Genomic DNA, 15,957 nt, shown 5'->3' with positions numbered 1-15,957 from the left:
ATGGACAGACGAGCCTGGTGGGCTACAGTCCATGGGGTCTCAAAGAATTGGACACGACTGAGCAACCGCATAGCACACAGGCAGAGTGTGGAATACTGCACCAGGGGCTCAAGACCCCTGGGTGGAGATTTCTGGAAACATTCTGTGAAAATCTCTGCCAGAGTAGACTCCTAGAGGGAGGAGGAGAAGGGAATTTTCACATATACCAAACGTGCGTGCTAAGTCGTTTCAGTCATGTCCAGCTCTTTGCAACCCCATGAGCTGTAGCCTGCCAGGCTCCTCTGTCCATGGGATTCTCCAGACTAGAATACTGGAGTGGGTTGCCATTTCCTTCTCCAGGGGATCTTTCCAACCCAGGGACTGAACCTGCGTCTCTTGCAGCTCCTGCACGGTGCATGGATTCTTTACCCCTGGCCACTGGGGAAGCCCTTCACACACACCAGCAGATGGCAGAAATCTAACCGGACACCGAGGATCCGCAAAGGGGCAGGTTTGAACTTGGGGCCTCCAGGCTCTGGCTCATAGTATTTTCCTCTCCTCTGCCTGAAACAAAGGACGTCCTGCCAAAGAGCTCCTCAGGGAGGAATGGCCGCTGCGCCGGTGCTCTTGCTGATGATGTGAATTAGTGCAGACGATGAAGCAAAGTCATTAAGCCCTGCACCTCAACCACACAGGGTGAAGTGTCCAGAGGCTTCGGGAGATACACTGTCTCAGCTTTCTCTTCCTTCAAGCACAGGTCTCTGGCTCCCCGTCAGGTCACACAGACAACTGTGGCTGAAGAAACAAGGCTGCTTACTTTCTGGCTTCTGTGAGTCCTTTTTGTGTGTGTGATAAGGGTCCTTTCAAAAGATTTAATATGCGAAGTCAGTGGCTCAGACGGTAAAGCGTCTGCCTAGCATGCGAGAGACCTGGGTTCGATCCCTGGGGTCGGAAAGATCCTCTGGAGAAGGGAACGGAAACCCACTCCAGTACTCTTGCCTGGAAAATCCCATGGACAGAGGAGCCTGGTGGGCTCCACTTCACGGGGCTGCAAAGAGTCGGACACGACTGAGTGACTTCCCTTCACTTCAGTGATAGTTCACAACGTGCAGCTTTTCCAGACCCGAGATGGCGCATGTGTGAGGAGGGCTGCCGTTGTCTGGAAAAGGGCCGTCTGTATCGTGAGACCCAGACCCGGAAACAACCCTGTGTGTGTCTGATGTGCGCAGTGCCCTCGGCGCTGCACCAGCCTTTCTCTCCGTCTCCTTTTCCCTTCGGCTGCTCTTCTGCGAGGAGCTCAGGAGAACGCAGTCTTGGCCGGTCATGGCCCGAGCTGCTGGCCGGCGGGAAGGGCCCCGGCCTCCGCTGCCTGCCCTTAGAGGCCCGCCAGCCCGGCCCCGGATCCGCACACCGGAGCCCTAGGCCGGGAGCCACAGGTTTTTGTGTTCTGCTGGGTTTTTGTTTTGAGATGAACAGAAAGGAATAAATTCTCTGGATTAAAGGAGCCATTTTGATTCTTATTTTTGAGACAAATCTCGGAATCAACAATTTTACTTTTTCTCATAACTGCACCGTGTCCCCTCATATAAAGGTCAAGTCTCATTGCAAAATGTGTCTATTAAAATAAAGTTTGCAAGGAAAGGATTCCCAAGCCACAGATGATGACCTGCCTATTTCAAATGACCTTAACAACACAGTCATTTGTGTGGACCCAAGCTGCGCCTCCCTGGGGGCCCACTTATTAGGAATTGTGACAACTGTTTATGAAACTCTCTGCTTGCTAGTATGTAAGGTGGTCATAGGGTCAGGACATTTAGGCCATTCCCTGGCTTGTCTCATTTCAGAGAAGGCCATGGCACCCCACTCCAGTACTCTTGCCTGGAAAATCCCACGGACGGAGGAGCCTGGTAGGCTGGAGTCCATGGGGTCGCACAGAGTTGGACACGACTGAGTGACTTCACTTTCACTTTTCACCGTCATGCATTGGAGAAGGGAATGGCAACCCACTCCAGTGTTTTTGCCTGGAGAATCCCAGGGACAGCGGAGCGTGGTGGGCTGCCGTCTATGAGGTGGCACAGAGTCGGACACGACTGAAGTGACTCAGCAGCAGCAGCTTGTCTTATTTATCCCCAGGCCCTCCACGGTCACTTTCTACTTAAATGCTTTAAATTGACTTTGGCTCTCTTTGAGAATTGTTTCTTTTGTTTAGGTCTTTTATTTATATAATTATATAAAAATGTATATAATTCTGTTATTCAGTTTTCCATTTGACTCTCAAAGGAAACTGATACATGTGACCTCTGAAAGCTGATTGAAAATGTTGATCGTTTAAACTAGATCTCAGGGCTGTATTTTAATCTGGGTGCTTTTGAGAAGTGAAGACTGCCTCAGCATTCTGTGAATTTCAGTGGGTTTCTGAAGTGACTCAATATTTTCAAAATGGCAGTATCTTCAAAATGTAGTTAAGCTCATTGGATTATCACAGAAACTTAGTATTGATTGTTTAGCCTCAGCAGGCCTCTTAACACCAGTCTCCTAGGGGCTAGATGAAAGCAGTGAAAGTGTTAGTCGCTTCAGTCATGTCCAACTCTTTGCAACCCCATGGACTGTAGCCCACCAGGCACCTCTGTCCATGGAATTCTCCAGGCAAGAATACTGGAGTGGGTTGGCATTCCCTGACCCAGGGATTGAACCCAGGTCTCTTCAGTTGCAGGCAGATGCTTTACTGTCTGAGCCACCAGGGAAGCCCCAGGGGCTAGATACTCACAGCCATTAAGCAGAGCTTATTTTCATGAGGAATTAATGTTTTGCTTTTGATTAATGAAAATTTCTACTTGGATCTTATTATTCAGCAAGGAATATGCTGAATCCCCCTTTCAGAAGGTATGGATGGATACTTAAGGAGATTTATTTGGAATATGAATGGTTTAACAATTGGCTGGTTCTCAAAAACATTCCCTAATGGAAAATTAAGCACCATTTTGGCATTGTTTTAGTGAAGAATAACAACTGGTTTTTAGTTGTTTTATAACACAAAGCAATACTAAAATGTAGTTTGTTTTATAGTTAATTTATTTGAGTTCATAAAATAATTTAATCAAAACTGCAATTTTAGGGGTATTAGGGCTGAAGGAGTTGGTTTTATCAACTCCAGTCTATTTTCAAGGGTGTCCCATTCAGTGTAATGACTTTATAACAAAATTGTTCTTATTGAAATTGTAATGCCCTCTTAAGAAATAGGCCTGACTATAATAATACTGTAAGAATGCATGCTTCTCTTTAGTCAAGATTTGTTAACATCAGTGCTAACAGAAGTTTGTAAGCAGGTGGCATGAGCTGACAGGTAGGGGAGCAAACACTGAGTGCCTCTAGTGTGCTGGCCTCTGCTAAAGATTATAAGTAGTAAGAGAAGCATGACTTCAGATATCAGACTGTTTAAAGTAAAATTGTCAATGCAAATTTTATGTGCGTTAAAATTTTGAAGAGGTTTAGTGTAACACATTCATATACACAGATAAAATACATCAGTTCCAGGAGACAACAAAGCTATGATGGATTGGAGATGAGAAACATGAAAGGAGGCTTTGAGAAAGAAATGCTTAAAACTCTAGTGAGAGATTTGGTGGGCTTGGGAAGGCATGAATTAGTGCCTGGCAGCTGGACTCCAGTTTTAATATGCCAGACAAGGAATAAAGTATCTTCTTAGAGTGCAGAGAGCTTGTGTGATATGATACATGTTGATAATTTAGTAGCAATTAAATGGAAAAGTCTGACATATAAACCCACATATTTCTACTACATTTGGGAGCAATAGACACTTGCTTATAAATTAATTTGCTCAAATAACTGTATTTTAAATGTCACAAAAATTAAAATCAAGATAAAAAGTACTTTTATAGACTATCTGTATAAATAGACAAGTTTGATATTTAATCAACCTGTCTTATATCTTTATAAAGAAAGGTTACTAGCATTTAAAAAGAAAACAGATTATTCAAGAATTAGCACTGTAAATTTTTATAGCTGTAAGCACTAATATTAAAAGTTGTAAAATAAAACCAATTGAGACACAAGCCCACATGTTGATCAAAGCATTCATAAAATATTAATTGTACTTATTGTACCTAACTCTTAAGCTCTTTTATAAAAGGGGTGCATGGTTAACTTATAAAGAAATTTTATGAGAAAAACCAATATTTTACCATTTCTTAGTCTCTTCCTTGAGCCATGCTTTAAAATGTTTTTATGAATATATCTTTCAAATTAGATGATCAGGCAGATATTCTTTCCTGTATATATGAATGATTATGCATAAAATACTAAAATTAATATATAAATTAATATGTAATTAAGCTAATTATAAAATAACATATAGAAGAATTCTTAGAGAATTTAAGTATGCTTGTGGTTGCACAGGTCCACTAATATAAGGCTTCATGACCAATATAAATTTCTTTCTTGATCATTTTCCTTCCTAAAGGGCAGAGGCAAATGTTTTATATTCTAAAATGCTGAACTACTAGTAATGAGCATCATGATCTTGGCGCCCTTCCTGGTGTTAGCTGCCCTGCTAATATTCTTTTAGTTTCCATTCTTTGCGGTATGGACTGGTGTGTCTTCACCTGAGAACAAAGGAAACTCTTCATTTCATAGAGAGTACGTAGTGGTGGGCTGAATCTTGGCGGTGGTTCTTCCTCTGCTTTTGGACTTACAGCTCCTAATTTCGGTTATGCTTAAATTGAATTGTGATCTGATAACATTTTGACATGTAACTAAGTTGCAAGCTTTATGAGGGCTATCAGAATGGAGAGCTCACTTAATTATGAGCCAGCCTGTTTATTCCTGAAAGGTTTGGAGTAACAAGTGTTCAGTCCCAGTCTTCTCCTTCTGAGACATCACTAAAGAAACTCAAAGCGGAGGGAAAGAATCGTCAAGGAACAGCATCCTACAGGTGCTGCAGCACCTGAACCCAGGGGTGAGTGACGGCGCCCATTCAGGTTGTGTGTTTGTGATTTAAATCTTTGACTAAATATTTCACGAAGAAGAAACAGTGGCTGGGCGCCTATTGGATTTACATTAACAGAAGTGCCCTCCAGTATTAAGTAAGGAGAACACTTAACAGATATGATCAATAATCAGTAGGCTCCTCCTCAACCTGCTCCTTTTCCGTTGTCAGGCTCAGGTATTTTCATTGGTACGGGAAGTGTGTGCCGTCCAGCCATCGGCTGGAGAAAAGAAGGAAGTGAAGTAGAAAGTTGATTTCAGAAGAGAGCTAGGGAACATCCTAAAGCCTGTGTCCTGATTTAACGAAGACCCAAAAGAACAGATCTTTGGCGTTTTCCTCCCTGCGCCCTGTGCCCGGCGCTCCGATGGCTTCTGTTCAAACTAACACATTTTCTTGTAACAGGAAAGTCACTTTAATGACTCCAAAAAGGCGACCGAAGAAACTTAAAGGACACTCAGAAGCGTTCTGCCTATGGAAGAATGAACAGTGAACACTTCCAGGAGAAACGCGTCCTCCCCAAACCGCCGGGCAGCCAGGCAGACCCTTCCCGCGGGGCCCGAGGGCGCTGCGCGCCCGGATCCCCGACTCCCGCGCGGATCCCCGACTCCCGGGAGAGTAACAGGTGTTACGCGAAGCCAGCCGCGTCGCCCTGGAGGCTGCGGAAAACCGGGCTGCGCGGCTCGGCCGTTTCGGTTCTTTCTAAGCCAAAAAAAAAAAAAAAAAGTACAGCAGGCAAATTCCACCCCCTTCCACCGCCCCCCCCCCCGGAAGGTAAGAGCCACCGGAATTTTTTGCTGGTTCCGCAAAGTGAAGAATTCCGATCCAGCGAGTGCCAGGGCTGGCGCGCGCTAGGAGCTACGCTCAGAGTCCACCGGGCGGTCGCGGAAACGCCCGGGGACCTGGGTGGGGGACTGGGGCCGCGCCGCCGTCCCGGCGCCCCGCCTGCCCAGTCTGGTGCAAATACATATATGCCCTTTTCCACTGTGGCCGTTTGGATGCGAGTGGGGAAAAGCAGACTAGGGAGGAAATTACATTTCAAGATAAAAAACCCCTCCGAACTGGACGGAGAGAAGAAAAAAAAAGTGGAGGGCTAGAAGAGACCCCGGGGCTAAGTGCACACTGGGGTCCCCGGCCCTGCGTCCACCGAGAGGCTGCACCGCCGCGCATGCCTCTCGCTCAGGTGACCGTCTTGACCTTCGCGGAAGCTGGGCTTCGGCGCGCCGGCCCCAGTCCTGGGAAGGTGACCTAGGCCAGGGAGTCTGGACAGCCTGTCCCGCCGTGGGGCAGCCGGCCCGCCGCCTCAACCCCCGACCCGCAAGCGCTGCGATGGCCCCGCTGCCCGCGACGGGCGAGTACCGACACCTGCGCGCCAGGCGCTCGGCTTTCCAACTTGGCAAACTTCTGGCGGCCGCTCAGTGCTCAGAGCGCCTGTTGGGCGACAAAGTTCCTTTCTGTAGCAACTGCTGGGGGCCGAGGCAGCGGGGCATGGTCCGAGATAGCCGAGGGTGAGGACTCAGTCTCAGAACTTGTTTGCCTTTTCTATTCTCTGGCCTTACCTGGGCAAACTGGGTTGTGCACACAAAGTTCGTTGTAAAGTGAGTTTTAGAAAGGGAGTCCTGGGGAAGAGCTGGCTTGCTAAACCCTAGTTTACTGGGAACAGTAAGCCTTGATAGAAATTCCAAACCAGCGTCTGAGTTGGCACTCTCCTGGGAGTTGTGAGCACATTTCGGTTGGAGCTGCGGGCTGGCTGGCGGGAGGGTGCCCGGGCTCGGGCAGGGGACTGGCCGACAGGGCTCGCCCGGCGGTGCACAGCTGGAGCAGCTGCAGGGAGGCGGGTATCAAGAATCTGTAACACCAGATGTGAGGACGCCTCGCAGAGACCCAGGCGTGGCCCGGTCCTTCGGCCCGGGCCTGGGGCGCACCCTGGACGCCGGGAGCCGCTGGGGTGTGGGGCCAGGCGCCGGGGGGCAAGTAGCTGCGGGGCGCGCTGCGTGGGCGCTGGCGGCTGCGGCGTGGGGAACCTTGGCTCCGCCAGTGGGCGTCTTCTGCAGCCGCCGCCGCCGCCGCCTCCACGGGCAGCGGCACTGCGGCGCTTTTCTCCGCTGCTTTCGAGCAGTCGCTGAGGCTTAGCCACCACCGGAGCGCGCACAGACCACGCCACGCTTGCAGGCAGCGTCTCCGCCGCCCCTCGCCCGCCGGGAGCACGCCGATTGTGCGCGCCGGCCAGCAGCCAGGCGCCGCCGCGGGGAACTCGCCCTCGGGGCCCCGGGTACTCCCGCCCCCCCCTCCCATGCGGAATACGATGTGAAGACTGGGCCGAGCGGGCGCGGAAGACCGGAGAGGAGGACTAGGCTGACGGTCGGGACGACCGGCCCGGGAGGGCTGGCCCTGCGGGGCGGAGCCCGCGGAGTCCCGGCCTGCCGCGCCCCTCCCGCCCGCGGCCGGCCCCCACCGGCGGCCCGAGGAGGAGGAGGAGGGGGGGGCCATGGCCAGCCCCGAAGAGCCTCTTGCTCCCCTCCCCCAGGCCCCTCTGCCCCCGGCGGGGGACGAGCCCGGCTCCGGCAAACTCCGCCCGGAGCCCGGGCGCAGCGCCGCCGGCGGGAGGAGCGCCGCGGGCCCGGGCCCGGCCCCCGAGCCGCCTGGTCGCGGCCGGGCCGAGCGCGCCTGGTCCCCGCGCCCGCCCCCCTCTTCCGCTGGCCGCGCCAGCCCCCCGGGGGGCCCCGGCGCCCTGTCTGCGCGCGGCGGCGGGGGCGGCTGGGTCGCAGCGCGCGCTCCCTTCGCGCTCGCCTTCTCCTCCCCGGTCCGCGCCTCCGCTCCATCTTCCTTTTACTTCTGGCCGCCGCCCCCCCAACCCCCGCCTTCTCTTCTCCCCTCCTCATCTGCCTTCCACCTCCCCGCGCGTCTCCCAGGAAGGGAGGGCGCAGCGGCGGCGGCGGCGGCGGCCCGAGGAGGCGGCGGCGATGCTGGCGGCGGCGGCGGACAAGAGGCGGCTCCCCTGAGCGTCCCCCCCAGCAGGAGTCACCGCGGCGGCGGCGGGCGGCGGCGGCTCTTCCTTTCCCCCGCGCTCCGGGGCTTGCTGCTCTCGGCCCGCGCCGGGCCCCGGCTGCCGCCGCCGCCCCGGCTCCCGCTCGACCCGGCCGCCCACTGCGCGGGCTCCCGCGGCTTCCCGGGCGCCGGCGGGGGCTGCCCCGCTCCGGGTCCCGGTCCCGGTCCCAGCCCGGGCGGCGGCGGCCGAACGGCGCGGCGGCCCCGAGGCGCCGGCGCCGCGCTCGCCGCCGCGTTCCCGCTGCTCTTCGGCTCCGACATGGAAGATGGACCTTCTAATAACGCGAGCTGCTTCCGAAGGCTGACGGAGTGTTTCCTGAGCCCCAGTAAGTGTCAGGTTCCACGTTCCCCGCGGCGGGCGGCGGGCGGCGGGCCGGGTGTGTGTGGCCGGCCGGGGGGCGTTGGGTGGCCGGCGACGGGCTTCTCTGGAGGGTCGGGGGGCTCGGCCAGCCCGGGACCCCGGGCTTCCCCAGGCTCTTCGTGTGGCGGCGAAGGGTGAGCCGGGAGGGCAGAGGGAGCCCCGCGCTTGGGGCGGGAGCTGCTGCTGCCCGCCTCGGGCCCCCGGGGCTGTTTCTGGCCACGCTTGCCCTGCACGTCTTCTATCAACTCCCGCACCACGGACGCCGGCTCCTCTCTCTTTAGCCTGGGGTCACTTGGCTGGAGCAGAGGCGCTTCCTTCCTCCGGGGGGGTCCCGCCCGCTGCCTCCCCCGGCTGGAGGACGGCAGGCCAGGGCCCCGGGACCCCGCGCCCCCGAAGGTGGAGGCACCGGCTGTTCCCCGGGCGCGGTGTCGCGCCGGGCCTGGCTACCCCGGGCCCCACCGGGACCTGGTTCCAGAGCGTGGACCGACCGCGTGGAGATGGGTGTGCCTCCGCCCAGAGTCCACTTTCTCTGGGATCTCGAGTCTAGATCCTGGGGCTTAGCCCGTGCTCGGATTGGTAAGGGGCAGGACAATGGGCTGTTAGGACGAGGGAGAACGGCGCCGCCGGTCCGGACCCCTGGGGCCGCGCCCCACCCGGGACCCCGGGCACTCCCCGCGAGCGGGGCTCGGAGCGCCCCGGAGCAGGGGTGGTGGAAGGCGTGTCACGGGGGAGGGTGGCAAAACCGAGCAGAAGCATCGAGGCAGATATTTGCTAGGAGGCAGGAGGCAGGAGATGTTCAGGGAAGAGGCGCCGGGTGCGCGGAGGAGGGGGCCGCCGTTGTCTTGGATGGAGGGCGAGCGAGGTGAGGACCGGAGACCGGGGCGGGGCGGGAGGTCGCGCCCGCGGGAACCCCGGGCGACTTCGGCGCCAGCCGGGTCGGGCGCGGCTCCTCGAGGCCCTCGGCGCGGGCTCCGGCGCCACCGTCCACCGCGTGCGCACCCGAGCCTTTGTCTGCCTCTCGCCCGGGACCCGCGTTTCCGCGGCGCCTTCTCCCGGCCGGAGGTTCCAGGGTGGCCGTTTTCGGCTTGCCACTCCCATCTGCCGCTCACTCCGCAGCCCTGGCCGGCCTGCACCTCCCGGGCACCCAGGGTCCGACCCCTCCTCGCGGCCGGAACCCGTTTGGGCTCATCGCCCGCCCGGGAGCCTCTGGGGTGCCGCTCCCGGGCGTGTGAGCGTGTCTGGTGGGGCCTGGCCGCCGCCCCCCATCCCGCCGCGAGCTCCCGCCTCCCTGGCAAGGTTCAGCCCGCGCGGGCCGCGGGACCCAGCGGCCTCGCGAACGCTTGTTGGCGGTCTGGAGCCGCTGGCGGCAGTCTCTGCTCGTGTTTGCCACTGACCTGAAAGGACAGCGGGGTGTGGGCCCTGGACTCCCAGCGGACACCTCTATCCTGTGGCCTCCCCCCAGTCCGACCCGCCCGGCAGCTCTCAGGTGTCTGCCTCCTTCGGGCCCCCACCTTTCGGGTGTTGCTTGATTCCTAGATGCTGTGCTTCAGGAAGGACACGGTCTGCGGGGAGCGGCCTCGCCTGCTGCCCTTAGACGTGTTAGGCACGGACATCTGTATTTGCTGAAACGGACCCCGCTTGGCAGTGAACTGAATGAAGGTTGGTGGAGAGCGTGGAGCTCCTAACTCACTCTGACTTGAGTTGGGTTAGTCCGGTGCCTAGGACTGGGATTCCAGTCTGCCCCCTTCCTCCTCCTCTAGGGATTTCTTTCACTAAAAAATAAAACGGCAATTTTTCACAATTTACAGCTGGTTGAAGGGAGGGAGAAGGGGGTGGAGGCTCCCATACCTTGCATATGAAAGTTTTGGGTGGATGACTGTGCTAGGGAGCCTGGGTGTGTAGGGATTTCCCTAAAATGATGAAGCTTCTGTTTCTGCTGTTACTGCTGTTTGTCTGGGGTGGGGCAGGTTGGGAGGGATGTTGGGGAGAAGAATAAAGATGAACATCTCAGGTAAGATGGAGGTGTCCTGGGAGAGTCCTTAGCAAACTTTCCTTTTGGAAAGACAGAGGACCCGGTGGGAGAGGGCCATCTGCCCCCCTTCCCACCCCCCGCCCTGCAGGGAGTTTCCACAGGGAGTGGCCCAGTGATAATAGACTCAGGAGTTGTTGAAGGCTTTTGTTTGTTTCTTGTTCCCTGCCCACCCACCCACCACCACCCCCCCCCCCACCGCCGCCCCCACCCCCCACCCCCCTTAACCAAGTCAGTGAGAAGTAGCTTGGGATAAGGAACCAATGTTTCTAAAAATCTTTGGGACATTACTAAGGTAGTAAGTACTAAAGGTCCCTGGGTTGGGAAGATCCCATGGAGAAGGGAATGGCTACCCACTCCAGTATTCTGGCCTGGAGAATTCCATGGACTGTGTAATCCATGGGGTTCAAAGAGTTGGACACGACTGAGCAACTTTCACACACACACACGCACACACACTTTTGAGAAAAATCTATTATTGGACCCACCTCACTGCAAAAACTGCAAGAGGCTAGATGGTGGCTTTAAGGAGACCACATCCAGTTTCTGCTCAGACACTGTGTCCTTCACGGTAGGGACTCTCTTTCTGTCTGTTGCTGCATGACAAACCACATTTGTGAGAACTGCTGAAGTACCTGAACCTTGGCAGACTTTTTTGATATTTGTCAATGAAAACGAGTCTTTTTGAGAAAAATTTGGGCTTCTGTAAGAATGCGAAAGTGCCCACGTGTAAGGATGTGTTATAGCTGTGCACCTTTATTCCCTTTTTCCCTTTCTGTCTGATCTCTTCTGGGTCTAACAAGCAAGTTGTCACATAAAGGCTGCTGTGTCTGATTGTTTGTAGGAATGACTGTTTTACCATCATCAGAAAGCAATCCTGTTTTGAGAGTATAATATCCTGTTTCCACTCCTGTGCATTTTGGCTCCGCATTTTGGTTCACACAGATTCACTGATTCGCTGGGTAATGCACGGAGCAAACATTTACTAAGAGCTCCTGCCACTTGCCAGGCACTGCCCTAGCAGGCTGTGGTCCAAGAGTTCACCAGCCTGAGAATAGAGCCTCCGAGAAGCAAGTGCGCCAGTAACGCCCAGCACCAGGGGGGTCAGCGGTCGCTCTCTGACCCTGGCAGGCTGGTGCCGACTGTGCTTCATCAGCCATCTGCCTTTAAGCGCTGATCTCCGAGCTTGTCCTCTGGCACTGGGCTTTGGGACTTCACTGCTTGGAGAGGTGTTGCTGTGAGGTCTGCTTTGCAGTGCTGTGTGTGTGTGTGTGTGCGCGCGTGTGCGTGTGTGTGTATGCACACAGACAGGAAAGGAATGCCAAGAGGCCATGCTTTGACAGGCTAGTAGGAGCTGCATTGTCTTTTGGAGGAAACAGCTCACTTTGTCTACACGTGGAGAGTGGCAGGGCGTGCGGGATGTATGTATACCAGTGGGGCAAGAACTTCTGGAGTTGAGTTGGGAATCCTGCCCTAAGGACACACAAAAGTTAAAGGAAGGTCCTTGTCTCTCTTCCTCTCACAAATGCTCCTGCCTCTCTCCTCATGGGTGTTTCCCCAGTAGGCTGCTGTGAATAATGCATAGAGCTGTAGAAAAGAAAAACACTGCTCAGAGACAGCAGAGACAGTGAGGAAAATGAGATAGGAGAGAGGGATGAGATAGGATGAGAGTGTTTGTTGGTGCAGGTAGCAAACACGTCTTCACGCTACAATTTGTTGTGTATTTCTAAAATATTCTGAACAGAAAATGTGTATGTGTCTAGGAAAGGTGGATTTTTAATATACTCTCCATCCATGGCTAACCACTCCTTGCTCTGTTTCTTGAGACTTAAGATACTGTGTGGCCAACACTTGAGCAAACTGAGATAAATATGGTCCCTTTTAAGAGCAAGTGTGTGTAACACACAGACGCTACACTCAACTTCACATTTAACTTGTTCCTGTGGACCTGATGATTCTGGGATTGCAGTGCGATGCAAGGCTGACCACACAGCAGCGAAACTGGGTAGAAATCAGTTAACAGCAACTGACAGGGAGATGCAAACAGCGGAAACTAGTCCTTCAGAGGAGCTGCAGAGCCGATGGGATACCCACCAAGATAACCAGCAAAGGAACGCTGTGAGGACCTGCTGCCAGGCCCGGGTGAGATCAGGAAAGAGCCCAGCGACGTGGAGCTGCCTGTGTCTGTCCTGACTGGTGGAATCAGGGTTTAATCCAAAGGAGAAGCTGTGTGAACTGGGAAGACTTATTCAGATTCATCAACTTTTAGTTTCACAAAATACTTCTTTTAATTTCAAGCAACTTCCATGAACACAGATAATCCCTAAACATTTAAATGAGAAACAGTGGAAACCATAGAAGATGGTGTCTTCTGCAATGTCAGCCTGACCCATTAGCTTTAGGTAATTTTGCCTCTAAAACTTTTTCTATCCCATTAACAAAATTAAGTGAGGTGCAATAAATAAATAAGAGATGGGGACACAGCATGGTGACTGTAATTATTAATACTGTATTACATATTTGAAAGTTACTAAGGGAGTAGATATTAAAAGTACTTATCTCACACACAAATGCAGTGTAGAGTAATAGATTTTGTTTACTGTACAGAAGGTTGCTTGATGTGGTGAACATTTTACCAGTTAATACACTGGTAGCTACTGCTTGTTAAAATCAGCTCACAAATTCTGAGAAGGAAAGAAAAAATAATTTTAACAAAAAAGGAATATTTCCCTCTTAAAAGAAGAACTCTTAGTTTAATTGAAAACATTTTAATTTCCTTTTAAAATGTAAATCGAGCTCCTCCAGCTGATATAAATCTGTCTAAGGGGAAACTCCACCAAGTTGTTATACAGTCGCTCAGTCTTGTCCAACTCTTTGTGACCCCATGGACTGCAGCATGCTAGGCTTCCCTGTCCTTCACTGTCTTCCAGAGTTTGCTCAAAGTCACGTGCATTGAGTCAGTGATGCTATCCAACCTCTCAGCCTCTGTTTTCCCTTCTCTTTTTTGCTTTCAGTCTTTCCCAGCATCAGGGTCTCTTCCAGTTAGTCGACTCTTCACATCAGGTGGCCAAAATATTTCAGCATCAGTCCTTCCAATGAATATTCAGGACTGACTTCTTTTAGGGTGGACTGGTTTGACCTCCTAGTAGTCCAAGATATTCTCAAGAGTCTTCGCCAACACCACAGTTCAAAAGTATCAATTTTCCGGCACTCAACTTTCTTTATGGTCCAAACTCTCACATCCATACATGACCACTGGAAACCATAGCTTTGATTTTACAGACCTTTGTTGGCAAAGTGATGGGTCTGCTTTAATATGCTGTCCAGGTTTGTCATAGCTTTTCTTCCAAGGAGCAAGTGTCTTTTAATTGTATGGCTTCAGTCACCATCCCCAGTGATTCTGGAGCCCAAGAAAAGAAAATCTGTTACTATTTTCACCTTTTCCCCATCTATTTGCCATGAAGTGATGGGACTGGATGCCATGATCCTAGATTTTTATGTTGGGTTTAAACCAGCTTTTCCATTCTCTTTCACCTTCATCAAGAGGCTCTTTAGTTTCTCTTTGCTTTCTGCCATTCGGGGGCTGCATATCTGAAGGTACTGATATTTCTCCTGGAAATCTTGATTCCAGTTTGTGCTTCATCCAGCCCAGCATTTCAAATGATGTATTCTTCATACATGTTAAATAAGCAGGATGACAATATGCAGCCTTGTAGTCCTTTCCCAATTTTGAGCCAGTTCATTGTTCTGTGTCCAGTTCTAACTGTTGCTTCCTGAACTGAATACCGGTTTCTCGGGTGACCGGTAAGGTGGTCTGGTTTTCCCATGTCTTTAAGAATTTTCCATAGTTTGTTGTGATCCCCACAGTCAGATCTGAAGTAATGTATGATGTGAAAGTTGGACCATAAAGAAGGCTGAGTACCAAAGAAATGATGCTTTCAAACTGTGGTGCTGGAGAGACTCTTGAGAGTCCCTTGGACTGCAAGGAGATCCAGCCAGTTCATCCTAAAAGAAATCAATCCTGAATATTCTTTGGAAGGACTGATGTGGAAGCTGAAGCTCCAATACTTTGGCCACCTGATGGGAAGAGATGACTCACTGGAAAAAATGCTGATGCTGGGAAAGACTGAGGGCAAGAGGAGAAGATGAGATGGTTGGATGGCATCACTGACTCAATGGACATAAGCTTGAACCAACTTCCGGAGTTAGTGAAGGAGAGGGAAGCCTGGCGTGCTGCAGTCCAGGGGGTTGCGAAGGATTGCACATGACTTAGTGACGGAACAACAGCAACACAGTCAAAGGCTTTAGCTCATCAATAAAAGCAGAAGTAGATGTTTTTTTCTGAAATTCCCTTGCTTTCTCTATAATCCAGCAAATGTTGGCGATTTCATCTTTGGTTCCTGTGCCTTTTCTAAATCCAGCTTGAACATCTGAAAGATTTTGGTTCACATACTGCTGAAGCCTAGCTTGAAGAATTTTGAGCATTCCTTGTTAGCCTGTGAAGTGAGCACAACAGTATGGTAGTTTGAAAGTTCTTTGGCATTTCCCTTTTTTGAGATTGGAATGAAAACTGACCTTTTGAAGTCCTGTGGCCAATGCTGAGTTTTCCAAATTTGCTGACATATTGAGTGCAACACTTTCACAGCATCATATTTTAGGATTTGAAATAGCTCAGCTGGAATTCCATCACCTCTATTAGCTTTATTAGTATTAATAGTTCCTAAGACCCACCTGACTTCACAATCTAGGATATCTGGCTCTGTGTGAGTGACCACACCATCCTGGTTATCCAGGTCATTAAGACCTTTTTTGTACAGTTCTTCTATGCATTCTTGACACCTCTTATTATTATCTTCTGCTTCTGTTAGGTCCATACCATTTCTGTCCTTTATTGAGCTCATCTTTGCATGAAATGTTTCCTTGGTATCTCCAGTTTTCTGGAAGCGATCTCTAGTCTTTCCCATTCTGTTGTTTTCCTCAATTTCCTTACATTGTTCACTTATGAAGGCTTTCTTATCTCTCCTTGCTATTCTCTGGAACTCTGCATTCAGTTGGGTTTATCTTTTCCTTTCTCCTAGCCTTTCACTTCTCTTCTTTCCTCAGCTATGTGTAAGGCCTTCTCAGACAATCACTTTGCCCTCTTGCAGTTCCTTTTCTTTGGGATGGTTCTGGTCACCACCTCCTGTACAGCGTTACAAACCACTGTCCGCAGTTCTTCCGGCACGATCTAATCCCTTGAATCTATTCATCACGTCCACTGTATAGTCATAAGGGATTTGATTTAGGTCATACCTGAGTGAAAGAAAGTGAAAGTGAAGTAGCTCAGTCGTGTCCGACTCTTTGCAACCCCATGGACTGTAGCCCGCTGGGATTCCCCAGGTAAGAATACTGGAGTGGGTTGCCATTTCCTTCGCCAAAGTGTGTTTTCCCTCCTTTCTTCAATTTGAGTCTGAATTTTGCAATAAGAAGCTGATGATTGGAACCATAGTCAGCTCAGCGGTGGAACTGCTCACATCTTACAAAGGAAATCGAAGATGC

The 15,957-nt window shown here is 51.8% G+C and overlaps 1 protein-coding gene across 3 annotated transcripts in view; it reads left to right on the top strand.

The window, feature by feature from the left end:
• PDE10A (phosphodiesterase 10A) overlaps positions 1-15,957 on the top strand; it is a 581,099-nt gene that overhangs the window by 298,863 nt on the left and 266,279 nt on the right. Inside the window, exon 1 of one of the 3 annotated variants that reach the window (XM_042253702.2) lies at positions 6,714-8,355. The exons of the other annotated variants lie outside the window; for them this stretch is intronic. Coding sequence (XP_042109636.1) covers positions 7,470-8,355 — 886 coding nt within the window. The 5' untranslated portion in view covers positions 6,714-7,469. Of the gene's footprint in view, positions 1-6,713; positions 8,356-15,957 lie in introns of those variants that run through there. 3 annotated transcript variants of the gene reach the window in all.

The sequence above is a fragment of the Ovis aries genome, chromosome 8 (genome assembly GCF_016772045.2).
Source record: "Ovis aries strain OAR_USU_Benz2616 breed Rambouillet chromosome 8, ARS-UI_Ramb_v3.0, whole genome shotgun sequence".
NCBI classification, from domain to species: domain Eukaryota; kingdom Metazoa; phylum Chordata; class Mammalia; order Artiodactyla; family Bovidae; genus Ovis; species Ovis aries.
This window is presented reverse-complemented; position numbering and strand designations above follow the sequence as displayed.